This window comes from Lissotriton vulgaris, chromosome 11 (assembly GCF_964263255.1).
Source record: "Lissotriton vulgaris chromosome 11, aLisVul1.2, whole genome shotgun sequence".
Classification (NCBI taxonomy): domain Eukaryota; kingdom Metazoa; phylum Chordata; class Amphibia; order Caudata; family Salamandridae; genus Lissotriton; species Lissotriton vulgaris.
The window spans coordinates 278,552,213-278,573,580 of NC_141699.1; the positions used below are offsets into that span (position 1 = coordinate 278,552,213).

The 21,368-nt window shown below is 47.2% G+C and overlaps 1 protein-coding gene across 1 annotated transcript in view; it reads right to left on the reverse strand.

Moving 5' to 3' along the window:
• RASAL1 (RAS protein activator like 1) overlaps nucleotides 1-21,368 on the reverse strand; it is an 871,242-nt gene that overhangs the window by 585,469 nt on the left and 264,405 nt on the right. The window contains exon 3 of the mRNA XM_086943242.1: nucleotides 6,868-6,981. Within this exon, the coding sequence (XP_086799368.1) occupies nucleotides 6,868-6,981 (114 nt within the window). The remainder of the gene's footprint in view (nucleotides 1-6,867; nucleotides 6,982-21,368) is intronic.

Here is a 21,368-nt window from a genome sequence, read left to right on the forward strand (position 1 = left end):
ACGCTGATGTCATGTCAGTTGGTGCTGGAGGATCGTAGAATAAAGACGTTTACTCACCTCTCTGGAGTCTTTATTCTTCTACAATTGGCGATGAGGATGGGATCCCCTAAGAAAAATAAAGACTCCAGAGAGGTGAGTAAACGTCTTTATTCTACGATCCTCCAGCACCAACTGACATGACATCAACATTCTAAGGGGAGCTACGAGCCAATGATCTACAGATGGAAGGTTCCAAGGGGAAGGAAAGTGGAGGGGAGAGGGAGAGAAAGGGCAGGAGGACTGAAGTGCATGTAACTACAACAAGGCTAATATTGATTCTGAGGGGTTTGGAGAAAACGGAAACTTTGGAACGATTAACGTTGGGTCTCTTGATCACCACCCATTGACACACTTGCCATTCTCTGCTGTTCGTTCCCCATTTCTGGTCGTACCTGGATTTGTACCCAGCTTTATGCTCTTTAACTCTGTCTGAAATAGTTGTTCTATCCACGCACACAGGACAACCACCATTGAGCCAGTTGGGAGTCAATTTCGAGCCTGGATTCCTTCCTTTTAAAGAAGTGAAAGGAGAGACTTCAGTGACACTGTTGGGAGTATTGCGGTAGAACCACAACATTTTTCTTATGGCATCGTCAATGGGATACTTAGAGACACAAGCTAATTGTATGGTATCCTTTATCATCCTGTTGGTCCTCTCAACCAACCCATTAGCTTTGGGACAATAAAGCGGAGATTTTACATGAGTGATAGATAAAGTCCCAAAAAACAGTTTCATCTCATCAGAAGTGAATTGAATTCCATTGTCAGTGACAAGGGTGTTGAAAATACCTTCTCTAGCAAGCATGTCTTTGAGGAACTCAATAAGTGTTGACGTGGTGATAGATGTGACAGACCTGGTGCAAATCCAACGAGAGTGGTAATCAATTAACACAACATGAATCTTTGAGAAGGACTAAGTAGATTGAGTGGGCCTACAGTATCAAGTCCTAACTTGTCCCATGGTTTGGAGGGAATGGGGATGGGCAGGAGGTGAGCCTTGCAGGTGATTTTAGTCTTTTCATTGGATCCGCAAGCTAAACAATCCTTCCCTGCCTTTTCTGTCATAGAGTCCATACTCGGAAACCAATAACCAGTTCGGATTTTGCTCTTTGTCAAACTCCTGCCAGGGTGACCCTCCTGAGCTACTTGAATAATTTGCTCATACATTCCTTGAGGTGGTACAATGTTGTTGCATCTATGTATGTGGTTATTGATAACCGATAACTCATCTCTTACACTCAAAAAAGGTTTAAGGTTCTCAGGTACATCGTTGTGGTTCTTAGGCCACCCTTTACTAATGAAATCTTTGAGAGGTACCCAAGGGTCATTGTCTTGAACACATCTCTCCCACTCATCTTTACTGATGGCTGGAATGTCAATAGAAAGAATGGGGTATTCAGAGTTGCTGGTGTTAGAATCTTTTGCCTCAATAGGGAGTCTAGACAGACAATCTGCAACTTGGTTCTTTTCACCTGGTACATATATAATGCTGTAATTAAACCCTTGTAGACCCAAGACCCATTTAGAGATACGAGGGGTGGCTTTTTCAATGCACTTGGTGGAGAACAAGGGTAAGAAGGGTTTGTGATCAGTTCTTAAAGTGAAGAGGATCCCCCAAAGAAAAAACGTAAAATGATTCACTGCCCAGAAACAGGCAAGAGCTTCCTTCTCTATGGTGGAGTAGTTCTGCTCAGGGACACTTAATGTTCTGGATGCAAAAGCTATTATTTTCTCTTTCCCTTCATCAACTTGTGTAAGGGATGCACCTAATCCCTTCATACTGGCATCAGTGGTTAAGGTGGTTTTGGCATTGGGGTTAAACATGCTCAAAGGAGGTGCGTCTGTAATGGCATGTTTGATGTGTGAGAATTCCTTTTGACAATCAGCATTCCATTCAAAGAGAGTGCCCCTTTTCAACAGAGATCTGAGTGAGTGTACACAACCCGCAACATTTTTTACATATTTGGACATGTATTCAATCAGACCCAGGAACGACTTAAGTTCCTCCTTGTTGGAGGGTGCTGGAGCTAATTTGGCAGAATCTACAAGGCTGGACTTGGGACTAATACCCTCGCTGCTAATGGTATGACCAAGGTATACAACAGATTTCACTCCTATCTTACTTTAATCAAACTGTGTGGTAAATCCTACCTTGCTTAGCTTCTTCAGGACCTCCTCAAGAACTCTGTTGTGTTCTTGCTTGGACTCACCATACATAAGGATGTTGTCCTGGAAACACAGAACTTTGTCAGTGCCCTGTAGTAAATGCTGCATGACACGCTGGAAAACTGCCTCAGCGGATGCTAATTCGAAGAGCATTCTGCTATATTGATATGCACCAAATGGGGTTATGAAAGACGTGAGAGCCCTTGAGTCAGGATGTAGGGCTACCTGGTGGTACGCCGCTGAAAGATCCAGATTTCCGGGGCGGTGTAGAGGCAAACGTAGATGTCCTGGCTGTGGATGGCTCCCTGGTAATTCCTCGGTGAGCGGGGTTTTTAGCCCGAAGTCCATTGCTAATTACAAGTGTCTTTTGCTTAATACACGCTCCTTGGGCAGACATGCGCCTGATATTTTTGAGCTGTTAACCAATGAAAAACCTGTCTGTTTAATGCTCACCGAAACTTGGTTGGGTGAGTCCTCCAACCCTGATATTGCGACTGCTATCCCGCCTGATTATGTTATTTTCAGACATGATAGACCTATTGGGAGGGGTGGAGGGGTGGCGATTGTGGTTCAGAGATCTGCCACATGTGTGGTCCCTCCCATGGCACCCATCTCTGGTTGTGAGTCCTTGGCTTTCTCTATTGCCCTATCTTCCCATCAATCTTTCACTGGGCTCCTGGTCTATAGACCTCCAGGTCAGCGAGGGCCCTTCTATGAGGAGTTGCAGGCATTAATTACGGCACTTTGCTTAAAGACAGAACATTGTATTGTTCTCGGGGACTTTAACATACACATGGAGGATGGGCGAGACGGTGAAACGATTAAAATCATGGATACCACCGCCCCCCTGGGCCTCATTCCCTACTTATCAGTTCCGACCCATAATAGGGGCCACACGCTAGACCAGGTGTTTTCTACTATTCCTCTGGTTATGGCCAGCCCCCTCCCTGTTCTCTGGTCGGACCATTTCCTGATTAGCTTCCAGATCCAGGGTGTTAGTAAACTCCTGGGTGCAATTTCTAATCATTGTAGGCAAACGAGTAGGGCTTATCATCGGTTGACCCCTGAGAGTCTTGCACAGGCCTGTTTGGAGCATCCTTGCCATCTCTCGGGTGATCATGAGAGGGATCTCGACCTACTACAGAAGTGGCTAGTGGGGCGGCTAGATGATCTCGCTCCTCCTATTGCGCCTCGGACGACTGCTAGGCGGACCTCCCCACCTTGGTTTACTGATTCTCTTGCACTTTCCAGGCGGAACTGCAAGGTAGCAGAGAGGCTCTGGTGCAAGCAGTATGATCCCGAGGCCAAGGCCGCTTATAGGGCTACTATCAAGATATATCATGCTGATATTTTGGCCAAAAAAAAGAACTATTATGCAGCAAGAATCGAGACCGCCTCCAGTTCCTGCAGGGTAATTTTTTCTATTGTCAAGGAGTTTGTTACTCCGAAGGCCAGTGCTTCACATCATGAGTTTTCCGAGCCATGGGTAATCTCGATAGCTAGTTTTTTCTCTACTAAAATTAAGAAGATTCAAGAGTCCTTTCCCTCCCCGGACCCTAGTGTTGTTACCATCCCGAAGGACCAGTTGAATTTGATAACTGAACCTGGATCTTTTCTTTCTGAGTTTCCATCCATCTCTATGTCAGTCTCCCGGGACCTCCTGTCCAAACTTAAATCAGGCTCACCATCTGACCCCTACCCTGCTAGTTTTCTAGCTAGGGCTGGTGAGGCTTTGAACCCATTAATTAACCCCATTCTCAACCTATCTTTGTCAAGTGGTGTAGTCCCTTTGGTTTGGAAACAGGCGATGGTTGTTCCATTACCTAAAAAGGCGGGTCTTGACCCTGTGATCCTTGCCAACTATAGGCCGATTTCCCTCTTGCCTGCTCTCGCTAAGACAATAGAAAAGCATGTTCATACTGTGCTCTCCACTTATCGTGAGACCCTTTGCCTGCTGCATTCCTCCCAGTCGGGCTTTCGCTCCAATCTAAGCACCGAGACAGCACTTTTGGAGGTTAATGAGGCCATCAAGAAAGTGCTGGATGAGGGAGGAAGAGCTATGTTGGTAATGTTAGACCTGTCGGCGGCTTTCGACACCGTCCCTCATGAGGGTCTCCTCAACAGACTCCATGAGATCGGTCTGAGAGGGACGGTGTTGAACAGGTTTAGATCTTACCTAGCTGGTCGCCGACAGGTGGTCTGGGCTCCCCTCATACTCAGCCGAAGTGCCACCTTTGGAGGTCGGAGTTCCTCAGGGGCCTGGGCTTAGCCCGACTCTTTTTAACATCTTTATGACCCCTTTGGCGGTGCTGGCTGAGTCATTTGGGGCTCAGATAGTATCATACGCTGATGATACGCAGCTCCTCTTCACGTGTGGGAAGGGGGCTGAGTTCAACGAGGAGAGCATCCGTGGGTGTCTTGAGGCTGTGTTCGAATGGTTTCAGCGAAACAGCCTCAAATGTAACCCTGGAAAATCTGAGGTGCTTTTCTTCGGGTGTCAGGCTGACCCAAAGTGGCAGGATTGGTGGCCAGTGAACATGTCCCCGCCCACGTCCTCCTCGCAGGTTGCGAAGAATCTGTGGGTCAAAATTGATAACTGCCTGTCACTTAAGTCCCAGATCCTTGGTTTGACGGGCACCTGCTTTGGTCTCCTTAAAATGTTGCGCAAGTTTCTTCCCCTGCTCCCGCTTGCGCATAGGAAAACCACTGTCCGGGCTCTCATCTGTTCTAGGCTGGACTACTCAAATGTTTTGTATTTGGGTCTTCCCGACTATCTATTACAGAAACTTCAGGTGGTCCAGAATTCGGCGGCTCGGGCAGTCTTTGGTCTGCCTCGTCGCGCGAGAGCCTCGGACCTTTTACATTCCCTACACTGGCTCCCTATTCGCAAGCGGATTGTCTTTAAAACACTTACGCTGGGGCATAAGGCTCTCCATGCTGTGGGAGCTGAATATATTCAGAAACGCCTTGCTTTTTACAAGCCAGCTAGATCCCTAAGATCGGAATCTCTTGGTCTGGCTACGGTTCCTTCTGTTAGGAAAGCAAGGGTGGGGGGGCGTTCTTTTAAACACCTGGCTCCCAAGCTCTGGAATGCCCTCCCTCTGTCGCTTCGCGGTACCTCAAACCTGTTGGCCTGTAGAAAAGGCCTGAAGACGTGGCTCTATGGACAGTGATCTGCTGTTTCTTTTAAGTTCCTCCCTCTGCCTTCTGTTAGTCTGCTGTGGGTTTGAAATCGCCGGGACACTCCTCGGAGTAGCCGAGCGCTATATAAGACACCCATAACATTAACATTAACAGAATGCTACAGCACTTAGCTCCCTGAATGACACTAAGCATCTCATTTATGTTGGGGAGGGTATGTCTCTCCACCCAGATGTTTGCGTTTAGATCTCTCAAGTCAAAACACAACGCTTTTACCCCCCTCTTTGGATGCTATAACGATGGAGGCAAGCCACTCAGAGCATTCAATCCTTTCAATACTCCCATTGGATTCTAGTTTATCCAATTCCTTTTTTAAAGTGTCCCGTACTGGTAATGAGACTGACCTTGCTTTGTGTACAACTTGTTTGTAATGATCTTTCATTTTTATTTTGTGGATGTAGCCCTTGAGTAAGCCCAATTTGTTGGGAAAAACTTCAGGACATTTTTTACAAATATTTAACCCAGTCATGGATTCATCTACAAGATAGACTGACTCGATCGTGGGTGTCCTGTGTGGGTGGCTAGAGCAACTATTTCAGACAAAGTTAAAGAGCTTCAAGCAGGGTACAAATCCAGGTACGACCAAAAATGGGGAACGAACAGCAGAGAATGGCAAGTGGGTCAATGGGTGGTGATCAAGAGACCCAACGTTAATAGTTCCAAAGTTTCTGTTTTCTCCAAACCCCTCCGAATCAAATGTGTCAATAACAATTCTTTGTTGTTGAAGAATGGTAACATGTGAAGCATGGACAATGTGGCACCTTGCCCCAGGGTGTACACACCTGAGTTCAACCAATCTGAGGGACCTGATGAGTTCTTTCCAAATACTGAATCACCCAAGGGTGTCGGAGATCGTCTTCCACCCAGGTGGCAAGCTAACTATGAGATGTGACTGTATTTATAGGACATTCATTACCCCATTCTCAGTTTACTTACTGTATTTATTTTCTTCTCTATGATATTCCCTTTTAAGGGAGGTGTGTTGTAATCTATTTCCATATTAGCCTTGTTGTAGTTACATGCACTTCAGCCCTCCTGCTCTTTCTCTCTCTCTCCCTCTCCCCTCCACTTTCCTTCACCTTGGAATAGTCCATCTGTAGAACATTGGCATAAAGCTTCCCTTAGAACGTTGATGTCATGTCAGTTGGTGCTGGAGGATTGTAGAATAAAGACGTTTACTCACCTCGCTGCAGTATTTATTCTTCTACACATGAGTATTCGACCAAGGCAACTAAAGGTGAGCCAGGAAGCTAAGGAGTTCTTTGCCTACATTCTTACATTTATAATGTCCAGTATCCAATCCAGAAGAAAGTGCAGCAGGATCACCTTTCCATACCAGCCACTTCACCCTATGTACTACCTGTATCTGGGGCACCGTCTGACATGCAAAGCCTTTGTGAGACAACAAATATTGACAGTGAGGAGATGTCAGACCCAACCAAGTTCGTAGTTTCACCTTACCCTATTGTGTCTTCATCCATGATGTAGAATGCCAGGTTGTGAAAGCCCATGGGAAGGTGCAGTGTGTACTCTTCGCCCCAAAATGGATTTAGATCCCGCCATATTGTTGCCGTCCTGAAAAGAAATAGAAATAGTGATTTAGATCCCAGGAGTATAGCTTTCTCTTTAAAGCACTGCAAAGTTTATTACGTCATATCATCATTGGCCTGTAGCCAAAGGATAAATCAGGACCCTCCTCACCAACATCAAGTCACCCTATTCAGATTCAATGACACGAGCTATCTCACACACACATGGACTCAAAACAACAGAAATTTGAGAACAATCTGTGCTCGAAAAATAAGCGAAAGTGCCTCATTAGCAAGTCATGGCTACTGTTAAGAGATGGCACCTTCTCAACTTTTTGAGCAATTAACCAGCCAGGGTAATTGTATTGCATGATAGACCAGAAGCCACCTTCTAGCTGCCAAGACGTCACAGCTGTTCCAAATCAGGGATACTGAAAAAACACCAATTACCTCGGATCATACAGGGGACTGGGGCTCTTAACTTCAGAAAGTGCACAGAAAATGCCTCCTTTAGAACGTAAGGACACCAATCACAACATAAACATGCTATATATGTAAAAAAATTCTACTTTGACATACTTGAGGGCATAAATTACCTTAGTAACTACTTCAAAGTCTGGGGGTTGAGCATAACTTAGAAGTAAGTGACTGTGCCTGCCTAATCGAAGTCTGCATGAGCTCTTAGAGAACAGGGGGTATGAATGCATATCGAAGATCTGAAGGTGTCATGTCATGTCATGTCAAAAGTTTTTATATAGCGCAACTTATCACCGCAAGGTCTCAAGGCGCTTGCAGCATAAAAAAACAATTGATCATATGAGGGGCTAGACCAGATTAAAAAGAACTACTTGGAGAAGAGCCAGGTTTTTAGAAATTTACGAAATTGCTTGTGTTCAGCAATGGATAGGAGGTGGGGAGGCAGTTTGTTACAGAGAAAAGTGGCAAGATAAGAAAAAGAACGCTGACCATATCTGAAGGTACGGACGCGCGGTTGGGTCAAAAATAATTTGTTACTGGACCTTAAGGATCTTTTGGGGACATACCAATTAAGTTCTTTTGGGAGATATTTGGGTCCATTATTATACAGAGAGTTGTGCGTTATACTCGGGATCTTAAAATGGCTTCTCTGTCGGATGGTAAGCCAATGGAGCTTTTTCAAACATGGCGCTGAGGCAGTTCTAGGAGGCAGGTCCAGGACTAGTCTGACCGCTGCATTCTGGAGGGTCTGCAGCTTTGCCAGCAAATCCTCGTTCAGTCCAACGTGCATGGCATTGCCATAATCAAGATGGCTAATGATCAGGCCATTTACCAAGGGTTTTCTAGCTTCTATAGGAAGCCACCTAAAGATCTTCCTAAGACTGCGCATTATTCCATAGCAAGTCCCTGTCACTTTAGCAATATGGTTTTTCATAGACAAGGTACAATCAATTATTATTCCCAAGTTACGAACTGCAGATTTAGGAGAGGGACATACTCCCAATTCCAATGGCCACCACTCTTGTGTCCAGCATTTCTCTGCTTTACCGAACAAAATGATCTCAGTCTTACAAGCGTTCAATTGGAGTTTGTTGTTCCTCATCCAACTGCTGATCTCAACCATGCAATGTTTAAAACGTGCTGAAAACGACACAGGGTCGTGACTCCGAACCAGTAAGGCTGAGTCCAAATTACCTTAACAACAACACAACTGCCAGTTCTGGATATATTTTAAATGATTTTTAGAATAACCCCTATGGGCAAAACATAAGGGTCCGGATTTTTATTTGCATCACTAGTTTATTCATTTGTTTTAGCACTAGTAGAAACAATTATTTTCATAAACAAGATGATTTTCCTGTGTATATACAAAAAGAATAGAAAAACATTATAACAACAATGTACTTATACAAAACAGTTTATACAATATTTACAACACATCCACACTTTCACTTTGGCCAAACACATTCATCCATCTACAATCATACTACAACGTAAAAAATACTAGGGGCCTAGTGTCAAACAATATAGCTTCATACAGGTTTATAAACAATGAATACAAATAATAATCAATATACTGGGCACCTATGCATTAGTAATGATAATATTTAATAAACACTATTTGTATATTAATTTTAGTTTTGACACAAAGACCCAAAAGAACAGGTCGACGCGTTTCGAAATCCCCAATGCGGATTTTTGGTCTATTGATAAGATTGTTGGTCCTGAGGAGAAATCTGCATTGGTGCCCAGTATATTGATTATTATTTGTATTCACTAGTGGTGGAATCAGAGAATGAGAGAAACTGTGAGCAGTGGCAGCACAGGCGTTGGTATGTAATGCTGTGAGTATGGCCTGACTGCTTTCTTATGCTGCAAACAAGAGTTTTGAATCAGCAAACCATGCAGAAGCTGAATCGGTGTCCAGTGGTCCTCAACTTCAATGTCTAACTCTATATTTCTCCACTGATTAAGAATATAGTACAGCAGACACCAGCTACCAGTGAGCACTTTCTATAGTATTTTGAATATGATTCCAAGGGGGACGGTGATGGTTCAGTAAATGAAACTACAAAACTTTGAAGTTAACAGTGAGAAAGGACTGTACAAGGATCCCTATGGAGCAGTAACATAGGCTTATTTCAAGAAATGCTATTGTAAAGTCGATGGTTATTAGGTAAGCTAGACCTGATTGCAACTACTGTTATGTCCCTGTGCTAGTATGATAGCTCCCTACAGGAAATAAACAGTCTAGAGGATTTAACATTTACAGAGGAGTCATAGCATGATTTCATATGGCAGAAACAGGGTCAGTTCCATGGACAGAAGGAACATGGTCTGTCTGGTCCCCGAGGAGAGGAGAGTTGGGCATCTTGTGAAGGTGCTGGTGTGGCCACTGCACGTTTGTGGGTCGGAAAACGGTATTAAAATGTATGCATCTGCACTGCAGCATCAGTTTCCAAGGCACTCTACCCCAGGAAGCTCCCCAGTAAAACTCCTTCTAAATCCAACTCCGTACAAAGAATTCAAGTTAGCTGCGTTTCTCACCCACCGCAAACCAGTCTGGGGACGAAGAACTGTAGAAAAGACATAAAGCAAGTCACTGGCCTTCTCGCTATATTTGGCTGCTTAATTTGCTAATACGCAACAGGCGTTAAGTATGAGTGGATGTGTATCAGTTAAATAAATCTTGAAATATAGCATTTTACAACTCCATTTATTCTTAAAAACATAAAAGAAATATGGATTAATGCCAATAAAATGGCCCAAAAATATAAATGGATAAATACAGATGGAAATTTTAAGAAAATGAATAACATGAAACCGGGGCTCTAAAATTCGTGATTCAGAAATGGCCAATGCTGAGTCAATTGCTGGGGGAAAACCTTGCACTTTGTCCAATGGTAACCTGCATTCCCCGGCTACTGTGTCAATCTCAATTCTCAGGAAGTACATTCATGTGTCGTGGCCTACAGTTTTGCCTGGAGCCAAAGGTACTTTAAATTCTTCAAACATTGCGACCAGTTGACCTAACGCCTGAGCACACTCATCTGAAGTTGCCAGGCCCATGACCATAAAATCATCCAAGTAATGCACCACGTTCCTGCACCCTGTCCTGTGGGTAAACACCCACTGCAGCATCGAGCTAAATGTCTCAAAATATCTGCAAGATACCGCGCAACCCATTGGCATGCACATGTCACAGTAAAACTGGTGATTCAGCTGGAAACCTAGCAAATGATAATCCTCAGGGTGCACAGGCAAGAGCCGAATAGCGGACTCAATGTCTGTTTTTACCATAAAGGAGTTTGGCCCTAGGTTGCGCAGCTTTTGCAGTGCCATATCAAAGGAGGAGTAAGTCACAGAACACAAGGAAGGGTCTATGGCATCATTCACTGACGCTCCCCTTGGCACCGACAAGTTGTGAATCATCCTGTACTGGCCTGGCTCCTTCTTAGGGACCACTCCCAGTGGTGAACACACATAGCCCGGCAACGGGGGAGCAGAGAAAGGGTCAGCCACCTGACCCAGAGCCCGTTCCTTCTCAACCTTCTGGAACACTACTGTGGGGTGCATGCGTGCTGATAGCAAATTATTGCAACGATCTACAGTGGGCACGCCTTGTGCTGGAATGCAAAAACCCGTAGCAAACACCTGATACAAAGTCTTGGCTGCACTTCTGACTGGGTACTGATTCAGCCAAAAAATCAGTCCCCCAATATCAACTGGCGTGGGTAAACTATGACTGTGGAGGCTTGTTCTCCCTGCCCTTATCCTTTGATTTTTTGATGCACTTAAACTCGGGGTGAGAGGAGTGACCACAAAATGCACAGGCATGCTTGAACGTACATTGATCGGTGGGCAAGGTACGCGCTTTTTTGTTAAATGCCCAGCAAGTCCCCCACTTCCCCCCTGGTCCACCCTGAGTGGTCCGAAAGGGCTGCTTCGTGTGGTGTGTCTTGTTATTAACATTCTCCAGCCACGCATTCACCTCTGTCTGATCACACCCAATGTACGGGTCCTCCACTTTCTCCCATCTGAAGTCCCTATCATAGTCTAACCATGCCGTGCTCCCATGTGATGTGTGGGCCTTCGGAATCTTATTCGCGTAATACACCAAAGGTATCGCCAGTTCCCGTTTTTTCTCCAACATCACAGTTGTAAACACATGGATACCGAACAACCAATTAGTAATAGATTCCTCCACCCTTGGCCTCCTATCCTTGAAGGAACTTTCCTTCCCAACTTTCCCATTAAATTCTACCTCCCTCCTCTTGGGCCTGATTAACGAGAAAATATCCACAAACTCCCCCTTCCAAATTTTCTCTTTTGTGTCAAGGCGGACGTGCGTTGCGATTTTTCCCGGCTTTGCATAACACAGTATCGGGCACCCCCACTGTTTTAGACCTGCCATCTGGGTCCTTGTTCGAGCTCCCCTCTGCCTTACCTGTTGCTGTCCCAGGTGCCTCTGATGCGGCAGGGGCCGCTTGACCCGCCGCCTGAATGGGAGTGCCTAACTTATTGTCCTGAATTTTTCCAAGAAGTGCCACCTATTTGCTGATTTCACTAAGCGCGCTCTCAGCCGCTGATTGCGGTGCCCAAGGTGCCACTGCCCCACCAATGGACTAATTTCCCCCACCCCCCGCCGGTGTTGCCAGCTATGCCAAAAGTGTATCCACTGAAGCAGAATACTAGCCGTGGGGTCCTGAGCTCCTCCCGCTGGTACCTCTGGTTGTGCTGGGGCGGGTGGAACTCCTGCCGCTGGAGCCGTCCCCTGCGCAGGCAAAACTCCCCCTTGTCCCACAGGTATGGGAGGCACTATGACCAGCACTACTTCCAACACTACAGGGTTTGGGTGACTGGGCGCGAGCCCTGACGCCTTAATTGCCTCCCTGATCTCCGCTAATATAGCCCCCACATCGTTCCCCGGGTCGGTTGTGGTGGTGCAGTAGGAACCGGCAGGGGTATGGGCTGGGGGGCACTACAGGCACTGGCATTGGGGGTATGCTAGGTATTGATGGTGTAGTAGGAACTGGCTGTAATGGCAGGGGGGCACTTTAAGCAGTAAGGGTGCGCTAGGCATGGGGACGCTGGGGCCCGGGACCACTGGTTCTGACTGCGAGGGAACCACAAAGGGTAGGGGGGCCTCCGGCACTACAGATTGCCCCCCCTCAACTCGCCTTTCCTATTCCTTTTTGCCCCACTACTGCTCCCGCCTTTCCTTTTTTGTGGCTGCGCCCTAAGGCCTCTTAACCAGTGGAGGGAAAGCAGCTTTGGGAGGGACATCATTTCTACGATGGCGGTCCCCTATACCTGTCTCTGGGGCCTGTTCCTCATCAGACTCAGGGGCCTGCCTCCCCTGATCATCCTCGCTCTCCTCTTCTTCCCTGCTAAGCTTCACCAATACCAATTTGAGCAATTGCGCAATCTCGGGATCTTTGTCCTTCCTCTTATGGCTGCGCCCCCTTGCTGGCATCCTGTAGCCTATTGAGCACTACCTGCTCTAAGCCTTGGCACTTGGCACACTTGAGCCCTTGCTCGGGCCTGCCCCTGCTACACGCAGCCGCGCTGGCCCACCACTTTTCTCCTGTCCTTAATTAAAGATTCTGCCCACTTTCGAACAATCCACCTAATTGTAACAGCGCGCCAAGCCCAATCCTAAGCACGCTACAACTAAACCTGTTAGGCAGGTAATCTTGCCTTCAAAACACAAGCAGCGCTCGATGCCATGGAATCTCTGCCGTGCTCCCACTGCCCACAACGCTCCCCCTCTGTCCCCCGGGCTCCAGGTCGCGAGTTAAGGCGCCAGTCACCAGATGCGTGCCAGAATCATGCAGGACACCCCTGGCAGCCGCGGGCGGTAGGAGACGCCCTCGCAACAGCGGCCTACTTCCCCGCCCCTCCCTACCTCCCACGGCTGCTTAAGGACCCACAAGGCACCCGACACTTTACCTCATGAGCCGGCCCGCTCGAAAGACGCTTCTGCTCCCGCCAAGCCGCAACCAAATCCAAGGCAGCTAGCCTCCGATCTGGGTCCCCAAATCCGCCTCAAATTGGGGAAATAACTGCTCCCACGCAGGTCCAATCTGCGACAGCTGCCTCCAGATTCCAATGCAGGTCCTGGAATCCACCAAGCTGTTCCCTCCACAAATCCTAGGAAACCGCACCGCAGCAAAGCTCCCGCTCCAACTTCAAGGAAAACCGCCCCACAGCAAATCGATCCAAGATCCAAGATGAGTTGATGAAGGCAGTCCTGTGGTCCGGCGCAGGAGAGAAAGAGACCGGGCATGGTATCCCAGGGGCCTAAATTGGCCTCCGTCTCCACCCTCTCCTATGCCGGAAACACGTCACCGTCTGCCACGGAAGGGATTCCCCCGGCCAGTCGCCCATTGGGCTGACCCGGCCGCAAAGAGTAGAGGAGGGGCGTGGCGAGGAGCTGGGGGGCTGGGCCCTAAAGGCACGCTCTTCGAGCCTCGCGCTTTCCAGAGTTCTTGTCAGAGGAGGTCAGCGTTTTCCAGTCTTGGTGGAGCTTCTTGGCACACTGTGTGATTCTGGCCAGGCATTGGCATAGAAAGGGTGTCATGGGCCCAATTCAATCAAAATGTACCACTACCTCTAATGTGGCAGTAAAATACAGCCATAATTGGGGTCCAGTTGGCTCCTCGGATCCATGGGCCCGGTGCCACTGCACCTGCAGCACTACTGGCACGTCTCCCATTCCTGTCGGGTAGCACACGTGACACACTTACACCCCTCCACCTTTCCACCTCTGATGAAACACAGTTTACTGAATGTGATTTTAAATGGTATTTAATGTGTGAAATACAGACACCTGATTGAATACTGTGCAGAGGAAGCACTAAACCTTTATAGCCGTCGTTTTCATCACTGCAATAACTGTGTTATCGGGACCACGCACACAATTCAGCGAAGCCATCGCAGACTTCGTCAGTCCGCACGCCCTCACCTCCACAGACTACATCCTCCTAGGGGACCTCAACTTCCACCTGGAGAACAACAAGGACTGCAACACCACCGCCCTGCTGGATAACCTCGCCAACCTCGGACTCAAGCAACTGGTGAACACCCCCACCCACTACGCCGGCCCCACGCTCGACCCCATCTTCTCCTCCAGCAAGCACATCCCCTTCAGCCATTCAACCGGACTACACTGGACAGACCACAGCTGCGTCCACTTCAACTTCAGGAGAACCACGACCCACCACCACCCACAACAGGTTTCCCGCAGAAGCTGGAGCAAGATCACCGCCAACCAGCTCACCACCGCCCTCACCACCGCCCTCAGCCAGAACCCGCCCACCAACACGACGGACCCCAACGAAGCAGCCCGCAACCTCGCACAGTGGCTCACCAACTGCACCGACGAACTCGCACCACTGAAGAATCCTCCCAGCAGACCCGGCAGCAGGAAAGCCTCGTGGTTTACCAACGACCTCAAAAACTCCAAGAAAACCTACCGCACCCTCGAGAAATCCTGGTGCCACGACCAGACAGCAGAACACATGACCGCCCTCAATAACGCCACCCGCAAACACCACCAGCTGATCCGCACCACCAAGAAGACAACATTCAAAGAACGACTGGACAACAACACCCACAACAGCAAGGAACTCTTCAGCATCGTTAAAGAGCTCTCCAACCCCAGCGCCTGCAACAACGACATCACACCCTCGCAAGACCTCTGCGACTCACTCGCCTCGTTCTTCCACCGCAAGATCGCCGACATACACAACAGCTTTGGCGCGCTGACCATGGACCCAACCACCGAACCAGCGCCCTCCACCACCACCCTCTGCACCTGGACCCCGGTCAGCACCGAAGACACCACCCGCCTGATGAACACCATCCACTCCGGCTCCCCTACGACCCCTGCCCACACCACATCTTCAACAACGCCGACTCCATCATCGCACCCCAACTCCGGAACATCATCAACAGCTCCTTTGCATCCGCCAACTTCCCGGAGAGTTGGAAACATGCCGAGTTGAGCGCCCTCCTGAAGAAACCCACCGCGGACCCCACAGACCTGAAGAACTTCCGCCCCATCTCGCTCCTCCCCTTTCCAGCCAAAGTCATTGAGAAGACCGTCAACAGACAACTCTCCGCCTTCCTCGAGACCAACGGATCCCTCAACCCCTCACTGTCCGGGTTCCGAGCAAACCACAGCACCGAGACCGCCCTCATCGCAGCCACCGACGACATCAGGTCCCTGCTCAACAACGGGGAAACTGCTGCCCTCATCCTCCTGGACCTCTCAGCAGCCTTCGACACCGTATGCCACCGCACCCTGATACAGCGCCTCAGCAACTCCGGAATCCAAGGAGCGGCCCTGGAGTGGATCATCTCCTTCCTCGACGGAAGAACCCAGAGAGTCCGCCTCCCCCCGTTCTGATCCGGGGCCACCGAAGTCATCTGCGGCGTTCCGCAAGGATCCTCACTCAGACCCACCCTCTTCAACGTCTACATGAGCCCTCTTGCAGCCATCGCACGCCAAAACAACCTCAACATCATCTCCTACGCCGACGACAACCAGCTGATCCTCTCCCTCACCAACGACCCGCCACAGCCAACCTCCAAGAAGGATTGAAAGACGTCGCGGAATGGATGAAGATCCGTCTTGTCTGAGTTCAGTTTCAGACGGCTGAAGTCCTCATCCTCGGACCATCTCCCTCCACCTGGGACGACTCATGGTGGCCCCCTGCCCTGGGCACCGCACCCAAGACAACGGACCACGCACGCAACCTGGGCTTCATCCTGGACTCCTCCCTCACAAAGACCAAGCAAGTCAACGCCATCTCATCATCCTGCTTCAACACCATGCGCATGCTCCGAAAGATCTTCCGATGGATCCCCACCGAAACCAGGAAGACGGTCACCCAGGCCCTCGTCACCAGCCGTCTGGACTACGGGAACACCCTCTACGCTGGAACCACAGCCAAACTCCAGAAAAGACTCCAGCACATTCAGAACGCCTCAGCACGACTCATCCTGGACATCCCTCGCCACAGCCACATCTCTGCCCACCTGAAAAAACTGCACTGGCTCCCCGTCAACAAGAGGATCACATTCAGACTCCTCACCCACGCACACAAGGCTCTCCACGACACGGGCCCGAAGTACCTCAACAGCCGCCTCACATTCTACACACCCACCGCCAGCTCCGATCCGCCAGCCTCGACCTCGCCTCTGTCCCACGAATCCGCAAATCCACCGTCGGAGGAAGATCATTATCCTACCTGGCAGTCAAGACATGGAACTCCCTCCTCACTCACCTACGGCTGACCCTGGACCATCTCTCCTTCAGGAAACAACTCAAGACCTGGCTGTTTGAGCAGTAGCGACCCCCCACCCTCAGCACCTTGAGACCCTAACAGGTGAGTAGCGCTGTACAAATTCTGTTGATTGATTGATTGTTTGCTTTTCCTGGGGCAAATATTGCTTTTGCTGAGTCAATTGTTTTTTCTTAATTGTGTCCCTTTTCTTTATCCAACTCGAAACCGACCGTCCCGAGCAAGGAGCAGGTCGCCGCCTTCTCCGGGGAAGCTGCGGGCGTCTCCCTGCCCCCATTGCCAGAACCAGGGTGCACCTCAACCCTCTCATGGCAGATAGGGGACCGGTTCATCTGGTGATTCATGGGTATTTACAGAAACACCTGATCCAATAGGCATCAGCATCCATAATAGCACCCTAGGCACTCGGGTTAAGTGGCCCCACATTCTGCAGCTGTGGAACTCAGTGGAAGCGCTTCAACATCCATCAGGGGTAACAAGTGCTATATGAATGCAAACCTTTCTTCCCCTTTTTATCCCTCCACTATCCTTCTCACTCCAAATAACTGACTAATATACAATACCGAAATTACTTTCATATTTCACCATATTAATTCACCACTAATCCATTATGGGCTTCCCGAATAGCATGTTTCAACACCACATCAGGGGTAACAAGCGCTATATAAATACAAGCCTTTTTTTTCCTCCTCTATCCTTCTGCTATCATTCCAAATCCAAATACCTGACTAACCTATCCACCACTTAAAATGTACTTGCATGTTTCACTATACTAATTCAACACTAATCCTCTATGGGTCCCGGAGTAGCGTGCTACCCTCCGAAAAAGCGCTTCAACGCCTCGTCAGGGGTAGTAAGCGCTACATAAATGCAATTACAATACAATTACAATACAATTACAATACAATACAATACAGTGACTGTGTCTTTAACTTGGACCCTGTAAAGCACTCCACTACCTTTTGGCTAAGTTTGCAATATATAAACACTAAAACACATATATAGATATTGTATAGTCTCCGCCAGGAAGCTGGAATATCCCCACAAGACTATTAGTTTTTACTCAGGAATTTTCAAGTGATGGGGGGTGGGCCATAAACCAAGGGATCCCCAAGCGAAGCAAATGTCTCTCTTTCCTTGTCCTCGGCGACAGGCTCATTACAAGTGGACTAAAAATCGGTTGGTTACTCCTCTCCTGCAGGTACCAATACCTGGGGTACCAGTAAATCCAGAGGGCAGGGGTACTGCCCGAATATGAGTGAGACCCTATTGAAATGAAGAATTACATGGGGAATCGTTAATCCAGCATCCAATTCCCAAGTAATTCCTTATTTCTCTCAGTTTTTCTCCTGGGAATTATACCATTTGGAGTACCTGAAATCTCCAGGAGAAAACTTGGTGCAGGATAATCTGTGTACATTGTGTTTCAGACAGGGCACAAGTCCTAAAAAAAGAAGTGGGGGTACGCTGACGTCACAACCGGAAGTGACGTCACGAAAGGAGGCCAAAGAGTGAATGTGTGGCTCCATTTGCTCCAGTTATTGAGCTCCCTGTAAAATAAGTGGGGGGACGTCGTCCACCCGCGTGGTACCCCGACTCGAGCCCTGGTTTCAGATGGTGCCGGTAACAACAATTGCATATGTTTGGGAACTAACATCAAAAGAAAATCCATTGCAGAATTGCCTGCATGTGTGCAGATGCACCTTGAAACATCCATTTGCATGTGGATGCCAAAAAGCATTGGCAAAGCGAACGGTGAAAACAAGACCTATTTACTTTGCCAATGCTTGTTTATACCTTGGTGAACGAGTGCTTTACAATTATGGCGTCAGGGAAAGAACAGGAATACTTGCGTAAACCAACAGCAAGGACACAGCCTCACATACACAATAATGTAGGGAACATGGTATACATGAGAATAAAGATGGGGTCATATTTATACAGCTGTAGTACCCAAGGCCTTCGCCGAGGCGAGAACGCAAGTACTTTCGAGTTAAAAAGAAAAACAGAGTACTCTGGGTTTAGAAATAAATCATTCATCTTGTATTGGAAGATCTGATCCTAGGAGCATGTTCTATATAGAAACATCCAGGGCCAGTTCCAGGATTTTTGGTGCCCCGGGCAAAGGGGAATGTGCGAGACTCCTCTAATTTACATAAGTGACACCTTCAAGGCTCTGGAAGCTCCTTTGTGTAGACTCCTCCTGGGCCACAGCTCCCATCTCTGCCACCTACAGCCTCATTCACAGCTCATATTGGGCTGAAGGTGTGAGAATAGCTTGGGGGCAGAGAGTTAAAACTGTGCAGACTGTAAAGTGCTGACAATGGGCGTCCCGCAGTGTCTCTCAATGGGTAGGCAGGGAGGAGGCCTAATTGCAGGATAAAATGCATCTCCTTGCAACTGGCACAAGATGCAGTGTCCCCCTCCCCTAGGCTTTCCCCACCATCGACGTTTAAGAAAGAGTGGTTCTGTCGGGTTGAACAAGCATAAGTTGGGGTTACATTTAATGTAATCAGAAGGAAATCTCTGAAACACACAATTCTTCAAAGTAAGTATTCTTAAAGAATAAAACCTGAGATGAATGAGGTTAGGTTAGGTTGCAGTATTTATCAGAATTACTTCATTCAATGATAAGTATTACACGTATTTCAATAATAGACTGTCAAGGTCAATTATGTACAAGACTAAAAAAGGAGCCTATGGGTGACAGTTGTGCCAGGTGATCAAGTGGTGAGCATTATATACAGTGTAAACATATTTCTATATACAGGTTATTTTACAAAAGGCCAGAGGTTGATTACAATCCAGTAGTTTCTGTTTGTTCAATACAGAAACCTGGTGAAGCTGAACCTAGATAGAGCGTCGACGTTTCGACCCTGTGGTGCCCCAATCGGTGGTCACAGCGGGTCTTCCTCAGGACAAAGTGGAATGTGGGGGAGGATTGTATGTTGACAGTCCTCACGTAGGCCGGATAAGTCGAAGCCTGAACCTGAAGGCGCAGTGGCCAAAATTCTTCACTCGTAGGTAAATCTAGATAAGTCAGAGAACAGAGGGAAGGAACTGGGTCTCATCCGTCTGGTGCACAAATGCGGAATGCTTTTGCAGTGAAGAATTTTGGCCATTGCGCCTTCAGGTCCAGGCTTCGACTTATCCTGAGCCAGTAACAATATGGCTGTCTGACCCAGAACTTTCAGTGGCACACACATGAAATTGCAATACTGTTAAAGTGTCTTAGATAACTAGATAATGTAGGTGTTTGTTTTTATCTGACAGCAGCACAGATGGGAGGAGAGCAGTCACAATGAATGTATGACAGTCCTGGGAACACACACCTTCGATCTTTAATTCTAAACATCAGAGTGCAATTTTGTGTTTGGGAGCAGTTGCGGATGTCCATGGTTCAACCAACGTACATGGATTTTTGGATCTTACTTGGTAATGCAACTGTTTTATGTCTTTGTGATGAAAAAAAAGAGCTTTCAGAGTACTACTTACAATAGCCTAGGCTCCAGCCACATGTTGGTTCCGCTGAGTCCAGGATCTGATTGGGAAGTATTTGTGTGCTTCCACTAACAGCACTACTTTTGTTGCACTTTTTTGTTTGTGGTAAAGCTTATACTTGATACAGCAGAACTGAGTTGGTCATGGTGGCAAGCATGACTTAAGACTTATCTGATGGGGGTTACATATTTATTGTGAAAAGCATATGATAAAGTCAATAGGTATTTAAATGGGGATTTTTATTACTCTACAATAAAGTCTACAGAAAGGAATTTTCTTACATGGATCTCACAGATTACCTACCGTAGTAGGGCAATGGTTTCGGTGCTGGTTATCCCATGTGACAAACTGTGCATACAGAATCTTTGTATTGTGAGAATCCTTGTTAGACCCTTTTAGGACAGGTAGTATTTTGCTTAGTCACTTTTAATTTTGTTTATCTTTCTAATTTTATTACTGTCTTTCTGATGGTTGCCTTATGGCAAAGTTTGCTCTAAAAACTGTAAACCTGGTGACAAGCTATAGGCTGAACGGCTTATTCAGAAATGTTATGTCTGATGCGATAGGGATGGTCTGCTTATTATGAGATATTATGACAAAGGCAGTTGGTCTAGTTTGTAAATCGTGTAAAGCCTTTGTTAAGGACAGTAAGCCTTTAACAGTTTGTTGTTATCACACTGTTTTAGAGGCTACATATGTTATTACTAAGGCTCCCTGTTTTCTGTTTTTACTGTATTTTACAGATAAATAGAGACAGAAAACATTTTCTTGTCTGTATTTATTTTTAAATGTGGATACAAATCAAAAATAGGGTTGCTTTCTGAGTAATTCTAAATACTGTCTGCCAGGCCAAAAGCTGTGTGGATTGATAGGTAAGGGGACTAATAAAGAAATTAATTTTAGTAAAGAGGATTTTACAGCAGTAGATAGGCACAAGGTTGATACTGAAATTAGCATATTTTCTTAAAGGTGCATTAATTTATCTTCTGAAGGTGTTTACAGCACTGAAACCTATAAAGCATTCGAGCATGAGTTCATATTTACCGGCTAAATAAATGTGGAAATATACTAATTTCAGCGTCATTTACCACAAAACCCAAAATAAATGCGCATAAGTACAGATAAACTTAGCAAAAAATAAATA